General features: G+C 41.1%; 1 protein-coding gene across 2 annotated transcripts in view; it reads left to right on the top strand.

Moving 5' to 3' along the window:
- Positions 1 to 18,843, top strand: part of UBR2 (ubiquitin protein ligase E3 component n-recognin 2) — a 98,510-nt gene that overhangs the window by 63,647 nt on the left and 16,020 nt on the right. For both annotated transcript variants that reach the window (XM_019549420.1, XM_019549419.1), the window contains exons 29-37: positions 599 to 780; positions 2,820 to 3,019; positions 5,151 to 5,244; positions 7,878 to 8,039; positions 10,427 to 10,524; positions 10,996 to 11,074; positions 12,592 to 12,740; positions 12,839 to 12,894; positions 14,677 to 14,773. In XM_019549420.1, coding sequence (XP_019404965.1) covers positions 599 to 780; positions 2,820 to 3,019; positions 5,151 to 5,244; positions 7,878 to 8,039; positions 10,427 to 10,524; positions 10,996 to 11,074; positions 12,592 to 12,740; positions 12,839 to 12,894; positions 14,677 to 14,773 — 1,117 coding nt within the window. The remainder of the gene's footprint in view (positions 1 to 598; positions 781 to 2,819; positions 3,020 to 5,150; positions 5,245 to 7,877; positions 8,040 to 10,426; positions 10,525 to 10,995; positions 11,075 to 12,591; positions 12,741 to 12,838; positions 12,895 to 14,676; positions 14,774 to 18,843) is intronic.

Here is an 18,843-nt window from a genome sequence, read left to right as displayed (position 1 = left end):
ACACACACATGCCCGAGGCTTTTGAGCCTTTTATCCTCATCTTTTTGATTAATACTAGCTTTAAATAACAGCAGTAGGTATAGACTCTGTTCTTTTAATCATTTTTTACTTTGTGTGGAGGCAGTTCAAAAACAACTTTAGAAGACAGTTGTATGTTGATTGTTTCTTCTGCCCTGCAGCCATTCCAAATGAGTGGTGGTTTTTTCATTTTACCCATTTGTTTAGATCTAGATTATGCTTTTAGGCACCACTCAGAGGAGGTGTCACAGCAGCCTGGAAAGCACAGCATGATGGAAGAAAGGTCACGTTGTGGTCCGGATTCTTTTATCTGTCTTATTAGAGATATGGTACATTCACAAGAGAGCCAGGTTATGGATTAACCAGTGCACCTCTGGGATTCCATGGCATCCAATTCTGCCTGGTTCTTATTTGAACCAGACAGAAGAGACAGAGATATGATGCAGGCACAATATTCCCAATTTTTATCAACTTTGAAATCTCAGAAATTAAAATTAATAAAACAAGTTGCAGGTATAATACAACACACTATTCCACATAAATATTTTTTTAAATGGCTAACTGAACAACAACATTTTAGAGTTCGCGAGATAAAGACAAAGCTGAGAGGAAGCGAAAAGCTGAAATTGCCAGGCTACGCAGAGAGAAGATCATGGCTCAGATGTCTGAGATGCAGCGCCACTTCATTGATGAGAATAAAGAACTCTTTCAGCAGACTTTGGAAGAACTAGACACTTCGTCCTCCAAAGTGCCTGATAATAGGTAAAAATATTTTAAGTGAGAGCTTAAGAAAATTCGTAAATTCTTTAGTACCTTTCAAATCAAGTCATGCTCTTGTATAAATAATTACTGAACTGAAAAGCTGAACCTGCCTACCAGCTATGCAGCTATATTTCTGACCATTTGTTTTTCTCTTTCATACTGTTTGTGTCCTCTGTGTTGATCCCCCTGCCTCCTATTGCTAAGCATATGGTGTAATTATACTAAATATTCTCAATTTAATTTTCTGGAGCTTTCAAGGTAAACTGACAATACCTTGACTTTCATATAAAAACCAGGTTAGGAAGTGCAAGCAGCATAGTTAGTTGTCTAGAGCAGAAAATGTTATTAAAGAAAAGGGAGTAACTAATATCTGTGCCTGAGAGTCTTGGGGGCAGAGATTAAAAGCAGATGGTGATCTAAATTAAGTCAATTTGGTATTTTTTGGGCTGCTGAAAGATGGAAAATGCCTGTAGTGTCTGGTATGTCAGCTCAGAGGCATAATGTGCAAAGAATATGCCAGGGCCAGTCATTTCTCACCCTTCCCTCATAGGGCAGCATGCAGGAGCAACAGCAAGCAGGGACCTGGGCAGTGTCATAGAGTGCAAGGTGTTCTGGGGATTGTAGCTCCTTAGAGTAGCATTGGAATTTGCCATTTGGGGCAGGAGAACCCTTCCACCCCATGTCAGGAGGCCAAAAAATGTGAATTTTGGTGGCAAAAAATGGGTTCAGTTTTCTCTGGGCGGTATTGAACTCTACTACCACTCTGCAAAACTGATTCCCTGAATGCCTTGCACTCCATGAGACACCATTGCCTGCACCACTGCAATGTGCAGCTGACAAGGGCAAGCAAAGCAGGGAACCGGAGACTGAGGTGCTTCTCCCCTTAAGTCGCACCCCAGGGCACTTGCCTCATTTGCCCACCCCCCATTATGCTACAGTGTCAGCAGACTGAGGCAGGGCTGGGAGAACTACATACTTCACTACTATTTTTAAAGAAGTAGGTAATGTATGGAAATGTATTTTTAGTTCCTATATGGTAGAGTTTCTTACAAAACTCTGTGGCTGGATTTACAAAACTCTGTGGCTATACTTACCAAATCTAGTCAATAGTATTCAAAACCTTACTGTTGAACATTTATATTTAAAAATATTTGCAGGAGGAGAAATCTTAAGACTTCATTGTAACAAGCAATGTAAGTCGTCTTTTTTTAAGGATTTAAAAAACCCCAAATGATTCTATGATTCAAAACCAAAAACCTCTCACCTACCAGTTGAAATGGGAGGCTAATTTCTATAGTGCATAACTGAATCACATGGACACTGAATTAGTAGTATATTTCAATGCCTAAACTTTAAAAAATAAAAATTAAACTAAAGACTCATGTTTGGATATACCTGCCAGTTTTGTTTCAAAATCAGCGATTTAGTGATTTAACCATAATTTTAGTTTGGTTGGTTATATGACCCGAAGCAAAAAATATTTAAATGTGGCACCATTTAGAGCAGTGATTCTCAACCTTTGGGACATGACCCAAAAGTGGGTGTCAAAAATATATGAGAGGGTCACAAACAGACTTTAAAGATGAATCAATAAACTTTAAAGATGGATTCTCCTTTAAAGGAAAAATATGTGGGAAACTGTGGCTTTTCCCTTGCAGGATGGCTGAGTTCCATCTTGCACGGGGTGCTTGGGGCTCCCCAAACCTCCGCTCCCCACCCCACACACTCGGGGGTGGGGGACAGCAGGTCAGGAATAAGGGACAGGCACTGGATCGGGACTGGCTGTTAATGTTTGCAAATGGGTCCTAGTACAAAAAGGTTGTGAACCACAGATTTAGAGGCCATATGGTTTCTCTGAATTGTATTTTTTGTACAATAATTTTGGGGGAAACATGCATGAATATGTGCTGAATGTTGCTTATTTTCAAGATGGGAATATGTAACATAATTTTATTCCCTTTTTCTAAGAGAATTTAAGACATGAGCTGACTGAAATATTTTTCAAATAGCATACTCTCACAAATATAATTTGATTCTAGTCCTACAGTTTCAGATACAAAGCTTACAGCTTTGGGTCCAGAGCAGACTAGAGTGACTGAAAAGAGACAAGTAGCTACTTGTATTTTGTGTCAAGAAGAGGAAGAAGTCAAAGTGGACAGTAGGGCCATGGTCTTGGCAGCATTTGTTCAAAGATCAACTGTACTGTCTAAAAACCGGAATAAAATAATTCAGGATCCTGGTGAGTTGTGTATATTGTTACTATAATATTATGAAAGGCAGAATATTTGATATCTGTCCTGTATCTTTCCCTGAAGTAGATTTGTTTTGCTACTGTACTTTTCATTGTTAACTGTATAACTGTGAGCAAATTCTGTTGTATTCAGTAGCAAAATTCTCAGTGTTTTCAGTGAAGTAGTGTTCCTTACCAAGAGTAATAGGGGAAAAATGGAGAGGTAGCATATTATCTTATGCACTTCCAGCAGACCGTTCAAATTTATAATTATGGAAAACAGGTATATCAGGTAAAGGAATTTTATGTTTGGATTTTATGGTACCAGGAATGAGAGGGGGAGGAAGCATTGATACACTGCCAGGTATGCAAGTTGTCATTAATGATTTCCATGCAAAAGCTTTTTAGCTTCAGTTTCCAGTTGCTTGAGTTTATTCAAAGACTGTCCTCAAGTGCTGTCACACATTAAGCTCATTATTTTTCTTTATTCAATTCCATTATTGGTGTAATGGCCCCTAATAGTGCAAGTCTGGCAGCAACACACCTCTTTATCATAGGCAGAATTGGAAACAAAATATGCAGAAATAAATGTAGAGCGAGTGCTGAAACCTAACTACAGAAACAGTTCTGTTAAGCAGTATAGGAGAACAACTAATGGTTTGGTATAACCCAAGGGTTTTCCAAATCTAGAGTAGTGTGACCCACATCTTCATAGACAGTTCACTTCACAAATGCTACCCTGATAAGCTCTCCTTGATAAGGGATGTCTGTATCTCATGCAATGCAGTGGCAATACTCAGGTGCCAGAAGCTGCTTTTCTTGTAACAGGTACAGAAACCTGTATGGAAAAATAAAGCCAAGTGAAACCAGAAACAAACAAAAAACCTTAGGTTTTCACTATACCAAAGCAATAGGTCATGACATAGATAGAATATTCCAGACGACAGAACAGTTGGGCATTTATATACACATTTTTCTGTCCTGCACCATGCTGGAGATCCACTGCTTTGGATGCACATGAGCTGATGCATACTGCGCTGTGCCCCATGCAGTTGTATAAGTGACAAAATGCATGTTAGCGCACAGAAAATGGTGGCGGCGCACTTTTGAACTAAAGCACCTCCAATGTGTTTTAGTTCAAAAGCAGGCTGTGGCCATTTTCTCAGTGTTGATGTACATTTTGTCGCTTATACAGCTGCAAGTGTCCCAGTGCTGGGTGCTTTTCAAAGCTTCCCCGTGCTGTGGCACTTGCACGTGTAAAAATGCCCTTTAAGCCTGAGTTGTCTTTGACCCTACGGAAAGTCTTAAAAAAAACCCAAAAACTTAGTGTTTGTCATAAACTAGCACAAACAATTAAAAACTTTTAAAGATAAAAATCAGTCCCTCCATTACCTTCCCTCTAGCTAAAAGACTGACCCCAGTGTGGAAAGAATATTTCACTGCTGCCCCACTCAGTGAAACTTTTTAATGAGCTCTCTGGAAGTCTCTCCTTGTCTCTCCCATTTCTGCCCTTCTCAAATGGTCTGAGCCATTACCCCTGCCCTCTCCAAATCTAAATGGAGGGGCATGTTATGTTACAACTTGACTAGTGTATCCAGTAGTTCTGCCTAATTTTCTGTGGAACAGTTTGGCAGCAGTGAATTCATTTGATGTCTTACATGGAAGAAATCTGTTTAAAACATTTCCATCTGTCCATGGTTATTTTTTATTAGACTATTTCTGGGGAAGTAACTTGGAGGGTAGGGGAAGGAAACTGGTTTCAAGACATTCTGAAAGAACCCATTTTTGGTTAGTATGTAAATACACAATATATTTCTTCTACCAAACCTTATATATTTCTTCTAGCTCTAACTGCTTGCAGAAAATGAAAGTTTTGCATGCCCAGAACCTTTGAAATGCCCACTTAACCTCAGGTGCTAGTGGTGTTCAGCATTGTTGTATTGTGCAATAAAAGAAGCTGCTAAGATAGTATACTTGTTAAGGATTAGAATATACCTTAATTGACTTGAAAATAGAAATGATGGTGATATACCATCAAAGTTTAATAAAGCATGTAAATGACATTATAGGATATTGGTATATTACATAAAATATGCTAAAGATGGATTTAAATGCATAATTGTTTGGTTTTTTTATGCAGAAAAATATGATCCATTATTCATGCACCCAGATTTATCATGTGGAACACACACGGGTAGCTGTGGACATATTATGCATGCCCACTGTTGGCAGAGGTAAGTACCATATTTAAAGGTAGCAGAACTAGGCCATTGAGTCCACTAGGTGTTGAGTCCATTCTTTCTCCTATTATTTTCAGTTTGAGTTTTAACATTTACTTTAAGGAAGAATTAGGCCATAATATAGAATTTAAAAATCAAATGATATCACAGATTAGAAGAAGCGAAGACATTATGTGTGCATCCAGATGAGTGTGCCGCGTGCGTTTTCCCAGGGACAAATAGTAGCAGCATATAGTTGTGCTGCTGCTACTTGTCTTTAGGGAACTCCTGTGGTCTGGTGTGCAGCAAGTTGCCCCAGGTCAGGTAGGGGAGGCTGGGGTCAGCACCTGGGCTGGCCCTAGCAGCCTTACTTGGGGTCTTGGGTCCTTCTGGGGCTCTAGTGGTGGTGGTTCAGCAGCAGGGAACCTGGGTAGCAACCAGAGCATGGCTCCAGCCAGCCAGACTCAAGTTGCAGGTGGCACACACTGCTGCCATGTGCGCTGCCCTGCTTTTTTCTAGCGTGGGTTTTTCTGACACCAGAATCTCCTGGTGTCACCCCCTTTTCTCCCCACACTTCAAATTAGCAGCATGGGGAATACCTGCATGTGCAGCATGTACAGTATGGAGCACCGCAGGTGGGTCTGTGGTGCCACATACCACACTTGTGCTCATTTACATGCACCATATATATCTAAGAAAATTTTTAATATTGCAAATGGGAGTAATTATTGAAAACCTCATAACTAATTTGAAGTTTCTCATCTTGATGAGAGGGAGTTGCATGAATGTTGTAGCTTTAAAAAAAGTAGATTGTTAATTATAATTATAGACAACATTGAAAGGATAAGAGGTGAAATTTTCTCTTCAAGCTAAAGGAACTTCCTGGCATATGTATACAGTATTTGAAAAAATTGTCATATTGCCATAATGCTGAACATGGGTCCTGATGTGATTACTATTTTTACAGCTGTTGATTAATGTAAAAATTAACCAGGAAAGCAAGAATATTTTAAACCTAGAGTTGAACAAATAATTTGCAGCAGATAACTTATTTGATTAGCATAATTTTATCTACTTGTGGGACATTCAATAGTTTTGTTGAAATGAATTTGGTAGGTGATTTTGGTAGTATAATTTGCTTCAAATATTCAGTATTTAGGATCTGAGCCTTTTGATATATTGTTTGGTCAACAGAAACAGTATGTGATGTTTATCTAATCAGGCAACAACCCATTTAATCAGAAAATGAGCTTGAAAACTTGTGAAAGATAGGAGCAATAGGGGTATCGGCAGATGGGTCTGATAAAAAAAGATTTTGCCCACAAAAACTTCTGTTATGCACAATGCTGGAATGTATTTTCAGCATATGCCCCTATAGACACTTTCAGTTTGAGGGTTTTATTTCTGCTATAGCTCAGCTCACTTCTGAAATTTAATTTTTTTTTTCAATATTCTGTTCACTAACTGCACCTGAAAAGAATGGTTCACTGGTGGCTAATTTCACTTGCATCAATTTTTACATACTGTTAACATTTAAACTTTGAGTTGAATATACAAAGAACTATAACTGTTTTTGCTGTTTAGTTGCAATAATGTCATCATGTTAGCACTTTGGGTTTACCTTCAGCATTTGTTTCTGTGGCTCACTGAAGCAGTTGTCTGAATTCCTGGTGCACCTAGGATTTTGCATTTGAAGCATTCTTACTTTAGTTCTGGTCTGTTGATGACTGCATAAAGCTTAAGATGCTTGTACTTGAAACTTGCTGGCCTTATCCAGCAAAATTGAGAACAAGCTAAGTAAGGGGGGAAAAAAGTGAGCAACGAGGCACTCTATTTCTGAAGGTATTTCTATGTGGTATAAGGCAATGCAGAGCCAGGTCTAAACAACCTAGATTGAGTACCAGGAAATAATATAGTTGTGCTTGTGTAGCATCCCACCTGGGTTAACTTCCCCTTAGAAACAGGGTAGAGAGGAGTTTATTGCTTCTTTGTAGTCCTTATGAAGTCTTGTTCTCAGTCTTGTTTTTTGTCAGTTGTGTTCCTTAGTCCAAGAGGACATTAAGTACAAAGACAGTTGTTATGCAGTCATGAGTTCTCCAGAGCTAAACAAATTAATTTACCCTGTGTTGCTTCCAATACTTGAGCTAGTTCTAGTAACTCTGTATGGCACTGTACTGTAGAGGTTAATATTAGCTCTTTGCTCACTTCAGAGATTAGCTTTCAGGCTGGCAGTTGTATATCTGTGGCCTGGCACCATCAAGTATTAAGATGAAACAGTATGCTGTCATATGTAAGCATACTTTAAAATTAGATTTTCTGTGTAAAAATCAGGATTTTTTTTCCTCTTAAGTCTTTCAGGTTTCTTTTAAAAAAAAAGAATACAGGAAATCCTGATTTTGAGACTTCAAGAGTCTTGCTTTAATTTTGATGGTTCAGTGGACTGACTTATTTTTAAAAATCATCATCAACAAATAGTGATTAGTAAACCATGACTAACAGGAAGGTACTAGCCAATAATTCTTTTAGGTAAGATATACTTGTGTATATCTAGAAAAAACAAATGCTGCCAGAGTATACATAGATTTATACACTAAAATATTGATTGTAGTGATAGAAAATTAATACCTTGCTGTTCTTTTTTTCTAAAGGTATTTTGATGCTGTTCAGGCAAAGGAGCAAAGACGACAACAAAGATTACGTGTTCATACAAGTTATGATGTAGAAAATGGTGAATTCCTTTGCCCTCTTTGCGAGTGTTTAAGCAACACTGTTATTCCTCTGCTTCCTCCACCAAGAGCTTTATTTAACAGGTTAGTTTGCTTTTAGGGGTATCCATGTTAATAGGGAAAAGTCTATTCTAAATTCCAAACTGGTTATTAAACTGAGCAAACTCCAGAATTGTAACCTGATTGTAAACGTGCAATATAAGCCCATTGCTGTTTGTTCTATCCCTTGCAGCCACAGAAATTAGTCCGTTTCCATCCTCTATATAACCACCCTTCAGGAATTTGAGAAGTGGTCACATGCCCCTGTCTTTCCCTGTCTTCATACTAAATAATCCTACTTTGAGTCTTTCCTTATATGGATTATTTTCCAAGTGTCTCATTATTCTAGTTGCAGTCTGCAGGACTCCTTTTAATTTGTCCACATCTTTCTTGAAGTGAGGGGCCCAAAACTGGACACAGGACTCATCAGTGTGGTCTCATCCATGCTGAATAGAACAGGAAAATTACTTCCCTTGGTCTGCAAGCAACTGTCCTGTTCATACAGCCCACTAGTGGCATTTTTTTGCAATAAGAGTACACCATTGGCTATAACACCATCCTTTTCTGTATACTGTAAGCCTAATTAGTCTTTCCCCAGTATGTATTTCTGCATGCAGTTGTTCTGTTCCAAGTGCAGGACTTCGCATTTGCCCTTATTGAATTTAATTTGATTGATTTCAGATCATTCCTTCATTTTATCATTGTCTTGGGGACTGTAGAGTTTTTTCTTCTGTTGAATGCTGACTTATCGTGGCAGTTATGTTTTACAGTTTAGTGTCAAAACTGTCATCACAACCAGAAGCAGACTTTTTGTTGGCAGCAAATTTTAATATGGGTGAAAAATGAATTATGTTTGCTATGCAAAAAATACAGTAGTTTCAAAAAAATTTCACTCATTAGTAAAAACAGCTCTAAGGAGACCTTAGATTTTCAGGATTTAATTTATTTAATTTTTGTTTATTGTGTGCAAAAAGTTTATTTTGAATAAAATGTTAATAATATATAGCTACTTCTGTAGAAAAAGTAAAGGAACTTCCTTCATTTAGCACAGGGGCAGGCAGAGTCCAGCCTGCAGGTCAGATTGGGTTTGCTGGAGACTTTATTTCCCAGCAGGCTCTGCCTGGTTTCCATGGAGACCCCAGCAGCGGTGGCACGGTAACAGCGCAGGGCCAGGGTTTCAATGGAGACTGGCTCCAGCAAAGCTGGCAGGGCAGGGCACATAGCTCTGAGCAGGGTACTCCATGGCATGGATCTTGTGGTGGTGATAGCATAGCTGGGGCAGAGCTGTGATCTGCTCCCCCACATGCCCTAGCTCAGGACCATGCTGTCACCACTGCAGGATCCACTCTGCCAGTGCTACTGGGGCCAGTCTCCATGGAAATGCTGGCCCCATACTTTCATAGTGCTGCTGCTGCTGCTGGGGGTGTCCATGGAAACTGGCCGTAGCGATGCATGCAGTGGCTGCTGGGAAATGGAGCCTGGCCGCTGGCCAGATCTGCCATTTTGGCCACCCATGACTTAGCAGATATTCTGTAGACTACTTGGATCAGGGGCAGGCAATTATTTTGGGTGGAGTTCCGCTTACCAAGTTCTGGCAAGCTGTTGGCTGCATGGTTAGACCCGCCCCTTGACAGGTGCCCCACTTCTTGGTCGCCATCTTGTCATCAGAAGTCCTATCCTCTAACTGCTGACCTTTGCCACCAGAAATCCTTCCCCTTGCCTCCAGAAGTACTCCTTTCAGCAAGGGGTTTTGCCATCTTGGAACCAGAAAAATACCAAATTATATTCTAAAAATCAAACATGTACAGCATTCATTTATTTGGTTTAAAAAAATATTTTTGTCCTGATTTACATGTGTATGTGTAGTATACGTAGAGGTGATTGCACAGTAGCTTAAAATGAAGTTTTACTCTTGTATATTGTGGGTGGGTGGGAGTATGGGGGATGATATAGGTTTGTGGGAGGCTGTGGTATGTCTGTGGAGGGTGCATAGATGTGGGGTGAAGGAGCATGGAGGTGTGTGGGTGGGTATGGGGTTTGTGGTGGGTTGTGTGCAGGAAGGATGGCTAGGGTGTATGAGGGGGTGAGGGTGTGAGCGTTTGCATGTATGGCAGTGCAAGGGGGTGTGTGAGTGAATGTATATAGTGAGGTATGCAGTATTCACTGTAGTAGATAATATTTGTTCATTGCATTTTGAAACATTAATTGCAAAAGGAGAGGATTGGACTTCATGATTATGAATGAACCTCCCAGACCTATCCCTTATATTCCAGTATTTTTCTTCTCTATTATCATAACCTTGATATCTAATTTTATTACTGTCTTGAACTCTATGCTCACTTTTAAACAATAGGGATGATGCATTTTTTTGCAGCAAAAGGGATTCTTGTTAGATGTTTTTTAAAGAATGCAAGTATTCTATCTTTTGACAGGTTAGACTTTGCAGGTCAGCCAAACCTAACTCATTGGATCAGAACAGTATCCCAGCAAATAAGAACATTCTACTTCTTTCAAGATGAAGAAAGTGCTAGTAAGTATGATGATATAAATTTTCTGTGTACATAGTTATGGAAATATTGCATTGTTAATACATATTATGTCATAGTATCTCTAATTGGAATTTATATCCGGTTGATAGAAACTAAAAGTTTCCCTTTAACTACTGTAATGTGAATGGACTTTGATTTCAGCTTGATTTTCATTGTATTTGTTTCAAATATCAGTACTGAGACGGTCTCAATATTGAGACAAAGTTTATGTGAGAATGAAAGTTGAATTAATATTTTCTATAGAGATGAACCAGTTCACCTTGAACTGAAGTTAAAATGGAGACAAAGTGGTTATGCTTATATGTATAATCAGTGTCTATGCTAAAAACTATGCTGAGAATAATTCATAATGTCAGTTTTCAGTGTTGTTAAATCTACAGTGCTCAAAAACAGTAAAATTCACAGAGATAAATTTAAAGACTCACAAAATATGATACTTTTTATTTATACAGGTAGCAACTGCTGTGGTAACTTGGAAAAAATGGATCAGTTACAGTTACCCGAAGGATTTAGGCCAGATTTCCAACCAAAGTATGTTTCATATATTTATAAACAAATAATTTTTTTTTGTGGGAATATAAGACAAAAACAAGGTACAATTATATTCTGTGGGGCTTCATTAAAAAAGTGGGAGAAACCCCTTCTGAATTGCTTGTATGGAAGAGCTGAGCCAATGCTGAGTACTGACTAGTGTACACAATTTGGGCCATAAATAGTAGTTATAGAGGTGCTGTACAGTTACCTGTTTCTGGGATTGGCATGACTTCTAGGTGAACAGGAAAAATCTGTAATGTCAAGTTGCAGCAAGGGAAGTTTAGGTTAGATATTAGGAAGAATTTTCTCACTGGAAGGGTAGTAAAACACTGGAACAGGTTACCCAGAAGGGTGGTGGAAGCTCCATCCTTGGAAGTTTTCAAAACCCAGCATGACCAAGCCTTGGCTGTTATGATCTAGTTGGGGATAGTCCTGCTTTGAGCAGGAGGTTGGACTAGAGGACCCCCTGAGGTCCCTTCCAACCCTAACTTTCTATGATTCTGTATCTATTACATAATTTCAGAGTCATAATTAAAGTTGATTGTTACATGAGTTAGAAAATTCAATATAACTATAAATACAACTTTTTAAAATTACAAAGTTGTAAGTTTCTTAACATATTAAAATGTAGTTTACAGGACCAAGATATTTGGATACTTTTCTATTTGTATGTTAATAATTTTCCTGTAGTAGGAGAGTGTTTTAAAAATGTACTTCATTAATTGGTGGTTGTCAGTATGGTCACATATATTAAACTCTATAGTCCTAACTGTTTACAAAATGTTGCCTTCAGAATTGTACTTGATACTTCCAGTAGAGTCATAATTGTGTTCTACCCAGTTTCTTCCAGGGTAGAACATAGTTACTGGTATATAGACCAATAAAATTCCAATCTGATCAAAAATACTAAAAATGGATTGCCCTCCAACTGAGAGAAGCGGTTTAAAACATAAGAAGGGACAAATTCTTTCTAAAGCATTCACACAAGCAAGTCAAGTAGGTCAAATAGTTTAACTTCAGGGGTGGGTAGCCTGCTGCATTAGTGCCTCAAATGCCACAAATAACCTCCATGTAGCCTGTGGCAGATCACCAAGAGGGGACAGGCATCAGCACAGCAGAAGATAGGGCAGGAAGTGGAACGCAGGGAAGAAAATCAGGCAGGGAGCAAAGGACAGGAAGCAGAAAACAGAGTAGGAGATTGGGCAGGGACCACAGAATAGGGAACAAAGCAGAGAAACAGATCGGGCAGAGGAAGATTGCAGTGGCTATTGAGGAAGATGCAGGGCTAGTTTGTGGCATTCCAGTCAAAAAAGTTGGCCCCACTGTCCTACATCCTTTTTCAAGGTAAAGAGGATATTTAAGTTGTGACAAATTTTTACACATCAGAACATTTGGAGATGAGGCTTCTACTCATTGATTAACTTGTCTGCTAACAGAATAAAATGTTTTGATATGATAGAGAATATTTTTAAGCTTGCTGATAAAAACAAATGTATGTTTCTTATTTATCTTAGGAATCCATATTCTGAGAGCATTAGAGAGATGCTGACCACATTTGCTACAGCAACCTACAAGGTGGGACTGAAGGTTCATCCAAATGAAGAGGATCCACGTGTACCCATAATGTGCTGGGGTAGCTGTGCTTACACAATACAGACCATAGGTAATATTTTATTAGTATGCATTAATATTTGTTTACAGACCGACCTGAAAATTCACAGTATCGAGACTTTATTTGGCTTTTTGTTTTACCTCCTGCAGAACGAATTTTAGCTGATGAAGATAAACCATTATTTGGTCACTTACCTTGTCGACAGGTAAGATTAAATAGCAGCTTCAGTTCTTTGAATCACTGGATTGAGCATAGATTACCTATTTTTTAATTGCAATGCTAAAATTGTAGATTATAATTATTGGACAGTTTTCTTTAATTTGGATCCCACCCTTTCCTCTTTCAGAGTCATGAATGTGATAGCCTAAGCAAGGTGGGTTGACAGTACATTCTCTGTTTATGCACACATTGATATCTTTATTAGGGCTAGGGACAGAAATTACACATAAACTGGTATAAATAATCAGAAACTGGTTCAAATCTGTAACACCACAGAAGTTCAGTGTACATAAACACTTTCAAAATGGCCGAAACCTGTTGAGGATAAACTTGGATGGATGTAGTATCAGACCTGATTGATTTAGGTTAAATCGGTTTATTGAGCTTTTGTCCCTGAACCCCTGTAGGTTCAAGTTAGCTCAGTTTTCCAGCATCCCAGGATGCTTTGCACCACCCCGTAAAACCCCCCGTCCCCTTGAAAGGTGGGTAGTCTAGCCAAGGCCAAAGCTGTCTGCTCCAGCAGTGTAGGGAGGCATGTTCTACACTGGCTTCTGGCTTGGGCTACTGCAAGCATGTGGCTGCATTTCCAGAATCAAAAGTGAATGTCTGTTCACTTGCTTATCGGTTCAGTCTACGCAGCTTAGACCAGGGGTCGGCAACCCCTGCCACGCATGCCAAGCATGGGACATGAGGCCATTTTGCTTGGCATGCTGCAGTCAGCCTCGGCTCCGGGTAGCTGCTGCCAGCAACGGAGCCTGGGCTGCTCCCTGCAGGGCTTGCAGCATCCCAGCTAACTGCTGGGAGCAGCCCGGGATCCCGGCTGGCAGCAGCTCCCCAGAGCCAGGGCCGGCTGCAGCCAGGAGGCTCCAAACAGCTGTGCAGGGCTTTGGCATCAGCTCTGCACCAGCTCATGCAGGCACGCCTTGGAGCGGACAGTGGGGGTGGGGCCTGAAGCAGCACAGCCCCGGTCTCTCCCCCACTCCCGGCATGGAGGTGATGAGCCTGGCGCAGCCGTTTGTAGCCAGCCCAGGCTCTGGGCAGCTGCAGCAAGCAGCAGGCAGGCTCCAAACAGCTGCGCCGGGCTCACCGCCTCTGAGCCAGGACCAGGGGACAGACTGGGGCTGCACTGCCTCAGGCTCTACCCCAACTGCCCACTCCAAGGCGCACCTGCATGTGCTGGTGCGGAGCTCATCCCGGAGCCCAGCACAGCAGTTTGTAGCCTCCCAGTTGCAGCCAGCCTTGGCTCTGGGGAGTTGCTGTCAGCTGGGATCCCCGGCTGCTCCCAGCAGTTAGCTGGGATGCTGCAAGCCCTGCTGGGACCAGCCTGGGCTCCAGCAGCTACCCAGAGCTGGGGTAGCTGCTGGCAGCCATAGAGCCCGGGCTGGGGGGCAGGGGCTTTGGGTGGGGGACAAGGGGCACAAGCAGGGCATCCTGCCATGTACCCCTTGCCCTCATTTTGGCTTTTTGGCATTCCGGCACTCCAGCACCTTCTGAGATAGGCATTATGGTGTTTTTCGGCACTGGCCAAAAAACGTTACCTACCCCTGGTTTAGACTAACCTACAAAGATTGAATCAATTCAGTCTCGGACTTTTTTAACTGTCTGTACGTAGCCCACATGTTCAGAAAGATGCGCTGATTGTCCTTAAAAATAAATGTACTAAATACTGTCAGTACGTAGCTGATATATATCTACTGTTTGGAGACTAAACCTTGTTTTATCTTGAAGACCTGGTTTAATTGTGACATTCTGTTGTTTGATTTCTTAGGATGATTGCCTTACATCATTAACGAGATTTGCAGCAGCACACTGGACAGTTGCCTCTCTTTCGGCAGTACAGGGTCACTTTTGTACACTTTTAGCATGTAAGCATGTACTCTTGCATTATTTTTTATTGCATAAAAGTGCAGTCTCCTAAAGCAGATAGACTTGCTTATAGTAAGCAGTGAGATCATTTGAGGAAGGGATTTGTTTATCGTGTACAGTTTTAACTCATAAACCATTAGCTGTTATGTTTATACATGTGACCAGAGCACATGAAGTTGCAGTATGTAAAGACTTCTTTTGAGAATCAGTTCTAGCCTGGGGACCTTTATAGAAGAAAGATAAGCTGTCCAGTGCAGGGTGACTGCAGTTATGTTTATTCAATGTATATTTCATTATTGAATGGATTTCAAGAGGAATTGTATTGCAGTCTTTCAGATAATGAAGAAAGCTATGTTGAAGCTTAAGATGCATGCTGAGAATAAAATCAGGCAATGGAAGTAATGTGAAGCTAAGAGAGTTTATAAATGTTTCTAATCTAAAGTTATTTATATACCTATATAATATATCTGGCAAGAAATATACTTATAAGAAGATGTAGATTTATAGATTGTAAGGGTGGAAGGGACTTTGGAAGATCATCGGGTTTAGCCCCCTGTACCAGGCAGAAAAGACAGGTGGGATCTGGTGACCCCAGCAAGATGACTTCCCAGTCTCCTCTTGAAGATTTCCGGGGTAGAGGGAGGGAGCGTATTCCAGTCTGGACCCCCTAACTGTGGAGAAGTTTTTCCTAATGTTGAGCCTGAAACAGTGTTCCAGGAGTTTGTAGTCATTGCTCCTGGCTCTCCCCAAGGGTACCCTGGTGAATAGTTGCTCACCAAGCCCCTGATATATTCCCTTGATGGTAAACTGCTACCAAGTCACTTCTCAGCCTTCAGAGTCCCAGGTCCCTCAGTCTTTCCTCGTATGGCTTGCAGTGCAAGCCTCTAATCAAACGGGTGGCCTTTCTCTGAAATCTCTCAAGTTGTACCACGTCCTTGTTAAAGTGCGGTGCCCAGAACCGGATGCTGTACTCCAGCTGGGGTCTCGCCAGCGCTGAGTAGAGCGGAAGAATCGCCGCTTTGGTCTTACTGGAGATGCATCAATTGATACATGCCAGAGTATTATTTGCCCTATCGGCAACAGAGTTGCACTGCAGCTCATATTCATGCTGTGGTCTTTTATTACCCCCAGGTCTCTTTCTTTCATAGTGCTGGTCAGGTTGGTGTTGCAAAGCCTGTAGGTGTACATGGGATGGTTCATCCCCAGGTAGAGCACTTTACATTTCTTGATGTTGAACTTAATCTGGTTCTGACTTGCCCAACTTGCTAGCCTGTCTAGATCCACCTGTATCCATAACCTATCTTGAAGTGTGACCACGCTTCCTCATAACTTGGTGTCATCTGCGAACTTGGCCAGTAAGCTCTTCATGCCCTCATCCAAATCATTGATGAAGATGTTGAAAAGTACAGGACCAAACACTGACCTCTGTGGGACACCACTGCCCACTTCTCACCAAGACAATGCAGATCCGTTCATTAGGACTTTCTGGGTCCTGCCCCACAGCCAGCTTCATACCAACCTAACCGTCTTGCAGTAAAGTTCACTCGTGAGAATGTTGTGGAATACCAGATCAGATTCTTTTTGGAAGTCAAGGTATACAATATCTACCACTTCTCTCTTGTCCAGGTGGTGAGTCACCTGGTTATAAAAGATGAGGTTGGTAAGACAAGTCTTGCCCATGACAAAAACCATGTTGGCTGTCATTCAGAATCCTACCTTCTAAAAGCCTATTGCACATAGACTTCTTAATTAATTTTTCCAGGATTTTCCCTGGCATAGAAGTTAAGCTAATTGGCCTATAGTTACCCAGATTTTCCCTCCTCCTCTTCTTGAAGATGGGCACAACCTTGGCCCTCTTCTAGTCCTTGGGAACCTCTCTGGAGCACCATGAGTTTTGCAACAGTTTCTCTAGGGGCTCTTGCGGTGATGTTGGCCAGCTCCTTCAGCACCCTTGGATGGAGTTCATTTTGTCCTGCTGACTTATGTATGTCTAATTTCTTTAACTGATCACACACCAGTTCTACAGCAGCAGTAGGGAGGCAGTCATTTCTGCCCCCTGTCCAGCATGATTTTCCCTGTGGCCTGGTGAACTACCAAGGCAAAGTAGTCATTCAAGAGTTCAGTTTTCTCCTGAGTGTTGGTAACCAGCTGTCCTGAGTTGTTGAGCAGTGGCCCCACACTCCCATTTGCTTTTCTCTTGTTTCCTACGCACCTAAATTCCCATTGCTAATGTAAGTTCAGTTGCTGCCTTAGCCTTTCTAATTTGTTCCCTACAAGTGCGTTCGGTTGTTGCATAATCCTCCTTGGAGCTTGTCCCCAGGTTCCATTGTTTGTACACCTCTTTCTTCTTTCTAAGGAGGACCGTGATTTCCCTATTTAGCCAGGAGGGCTTCCCAGCCCTTCTGCTGCCCTTTCTCCACGTGGGAGTGGACTTCCTTTGTGCTTCAAGAATCATGTCCTTAAGGAGTGACCACTCTTCATGCATATCTTTTGCCTTTGGGCCCTGGTCCTGCAGCACTTGCCCTACTAGTGACCTGAGCTTGTTGAAATTTGCATTTTTGAAGTCCAAGACTTCAACCCTGCTATCAGATTGGTCTGCGTTGCGATGGACAGTGAATGAGATGGCTTCATGGTTGCTGTCGCCCAGACTCCCCTCTATTTTTAAGTTGGTCACCGGGTCGTCTCCTTTGGCCAGGACCAAGTCTAGGAGACCATTAACTCTGGTAGGTCTGTACACTTCCTGAGCCAGGAAGAGTTCTTCAGTGCAGGTCAGGAAGGAACGTAACTGGTCCGACTTGGCCGAGTGTTCCTCCCAAGAGATGTCCAGATAATTGAAGTTGCCTTGACAACCATGTCCTGTGCACACATGGCTTCTGTCAGTTCTTGATATTGTCCAGTGTGGTGGCTGGTTTACTTTACAGTGTGATGCAATTAAAATATTCTTACCCTGATTTTCATTGTAATCTGAGATTTTTATATTGGGGGTTACAAGGTTTAGTGACATTCTTTTTTGGCTGGAATGTTAAAACATAGTGATTTGTTTGCTTTTAAATGAATCCAAGTGCAGGGATAACCAGCCTGCAGCAGGATTACCGTAAGGGGTACAAGCAGTTGTGGCACACAACAGATCAAGAAGGGGACAGGCAGTACAGCACCTGGTAAGGTAGGGAGCAGAAATCAGAGCAGGAGACTGGGCAGAGAGCACAGAGTAAGGAACAAAAAGCAGAGCAGGAGATCAGGCAGAGGAAGAGGATTGGAGTGGCACTTAAGCAGAATGAAGGGCTAATTTGGCATGCCTGCTAAAAATGTGTCCCCATTGCTGTAGTGAATGCAGAAGGAATAGTGAAGTCTAGCTGTTGTCTAGATTGCTTGCTTTATGCATTTTGTTTGGTTATTGTTAGCTTAAATGTCCAGGTTTATTTGCTTTCGGCATAATGTAATAATGAAGTATGATTTTTTTTTTTTTTACCTTTCCATGATCTAAACTTAAAATAAATATTATAAATCAGTGGAAATCCGTTAGTGCAACATGAAATGAGTGGTAAATAAAGGCTTGCACTGAGTTTCATTTAAGCCAGTCTGTAGCAGCATCTGGGAAATATCAGTAAGCTATATGGTTATCTTCTTCTCTGCAATCTGACCTATAATATAAAAGCAAATCTCTAGCTGTTATAATTGCCAAGCAAACTTCAAATGTGATCAATGCTAAGGTCAGTTGAGAGCCAGGGACAATAACTTTGAAGCATGAACCAACACATTAGTCTCAGAAGTGGTGTTGCTGTGAAGCATGAGTTAATTTCAGTTGTATCATTAATTTTTAATGTAAGGAAGACAAAGAAGATGCCATAGATCTACAAAATTCAGAGTAAGGATGACTTTAGAGAGGGGTTGCTAGAGCCAGATGCAAAGAATCTGACAGAATTTATAGATGTGTTTAAATCCACAGAGGGGAGCCAAACACCAGTAGCCCAGCAGACTTAAGACAGTTGTATGCTGTGTCTTGAACATTTATACGGTCTACAGTGATACAGTGAGCAGCATCTCAGATGTACTTTTGCCTTAAAATGAG

Source organism: Crocodylus porosus, unplaced genomic scaffold (genome assembly GCF_001723895.1).
Source record: "Crocodylus porosus isolate Cpor-Errol unplaced genomic scaffold, CroPor_comp1, whole genome shotgun sequence".
Lineage (NCBI taxonomy): Eukaryota > Metazoa > Chordata > Crocodylia > Crocodylidae > Crocodylus > Crocodylus porosus.
Note: the sequence above shows the minus strand (reverse complement) of the source record. Positions and strands in the feature narration are given on the sequence as shown.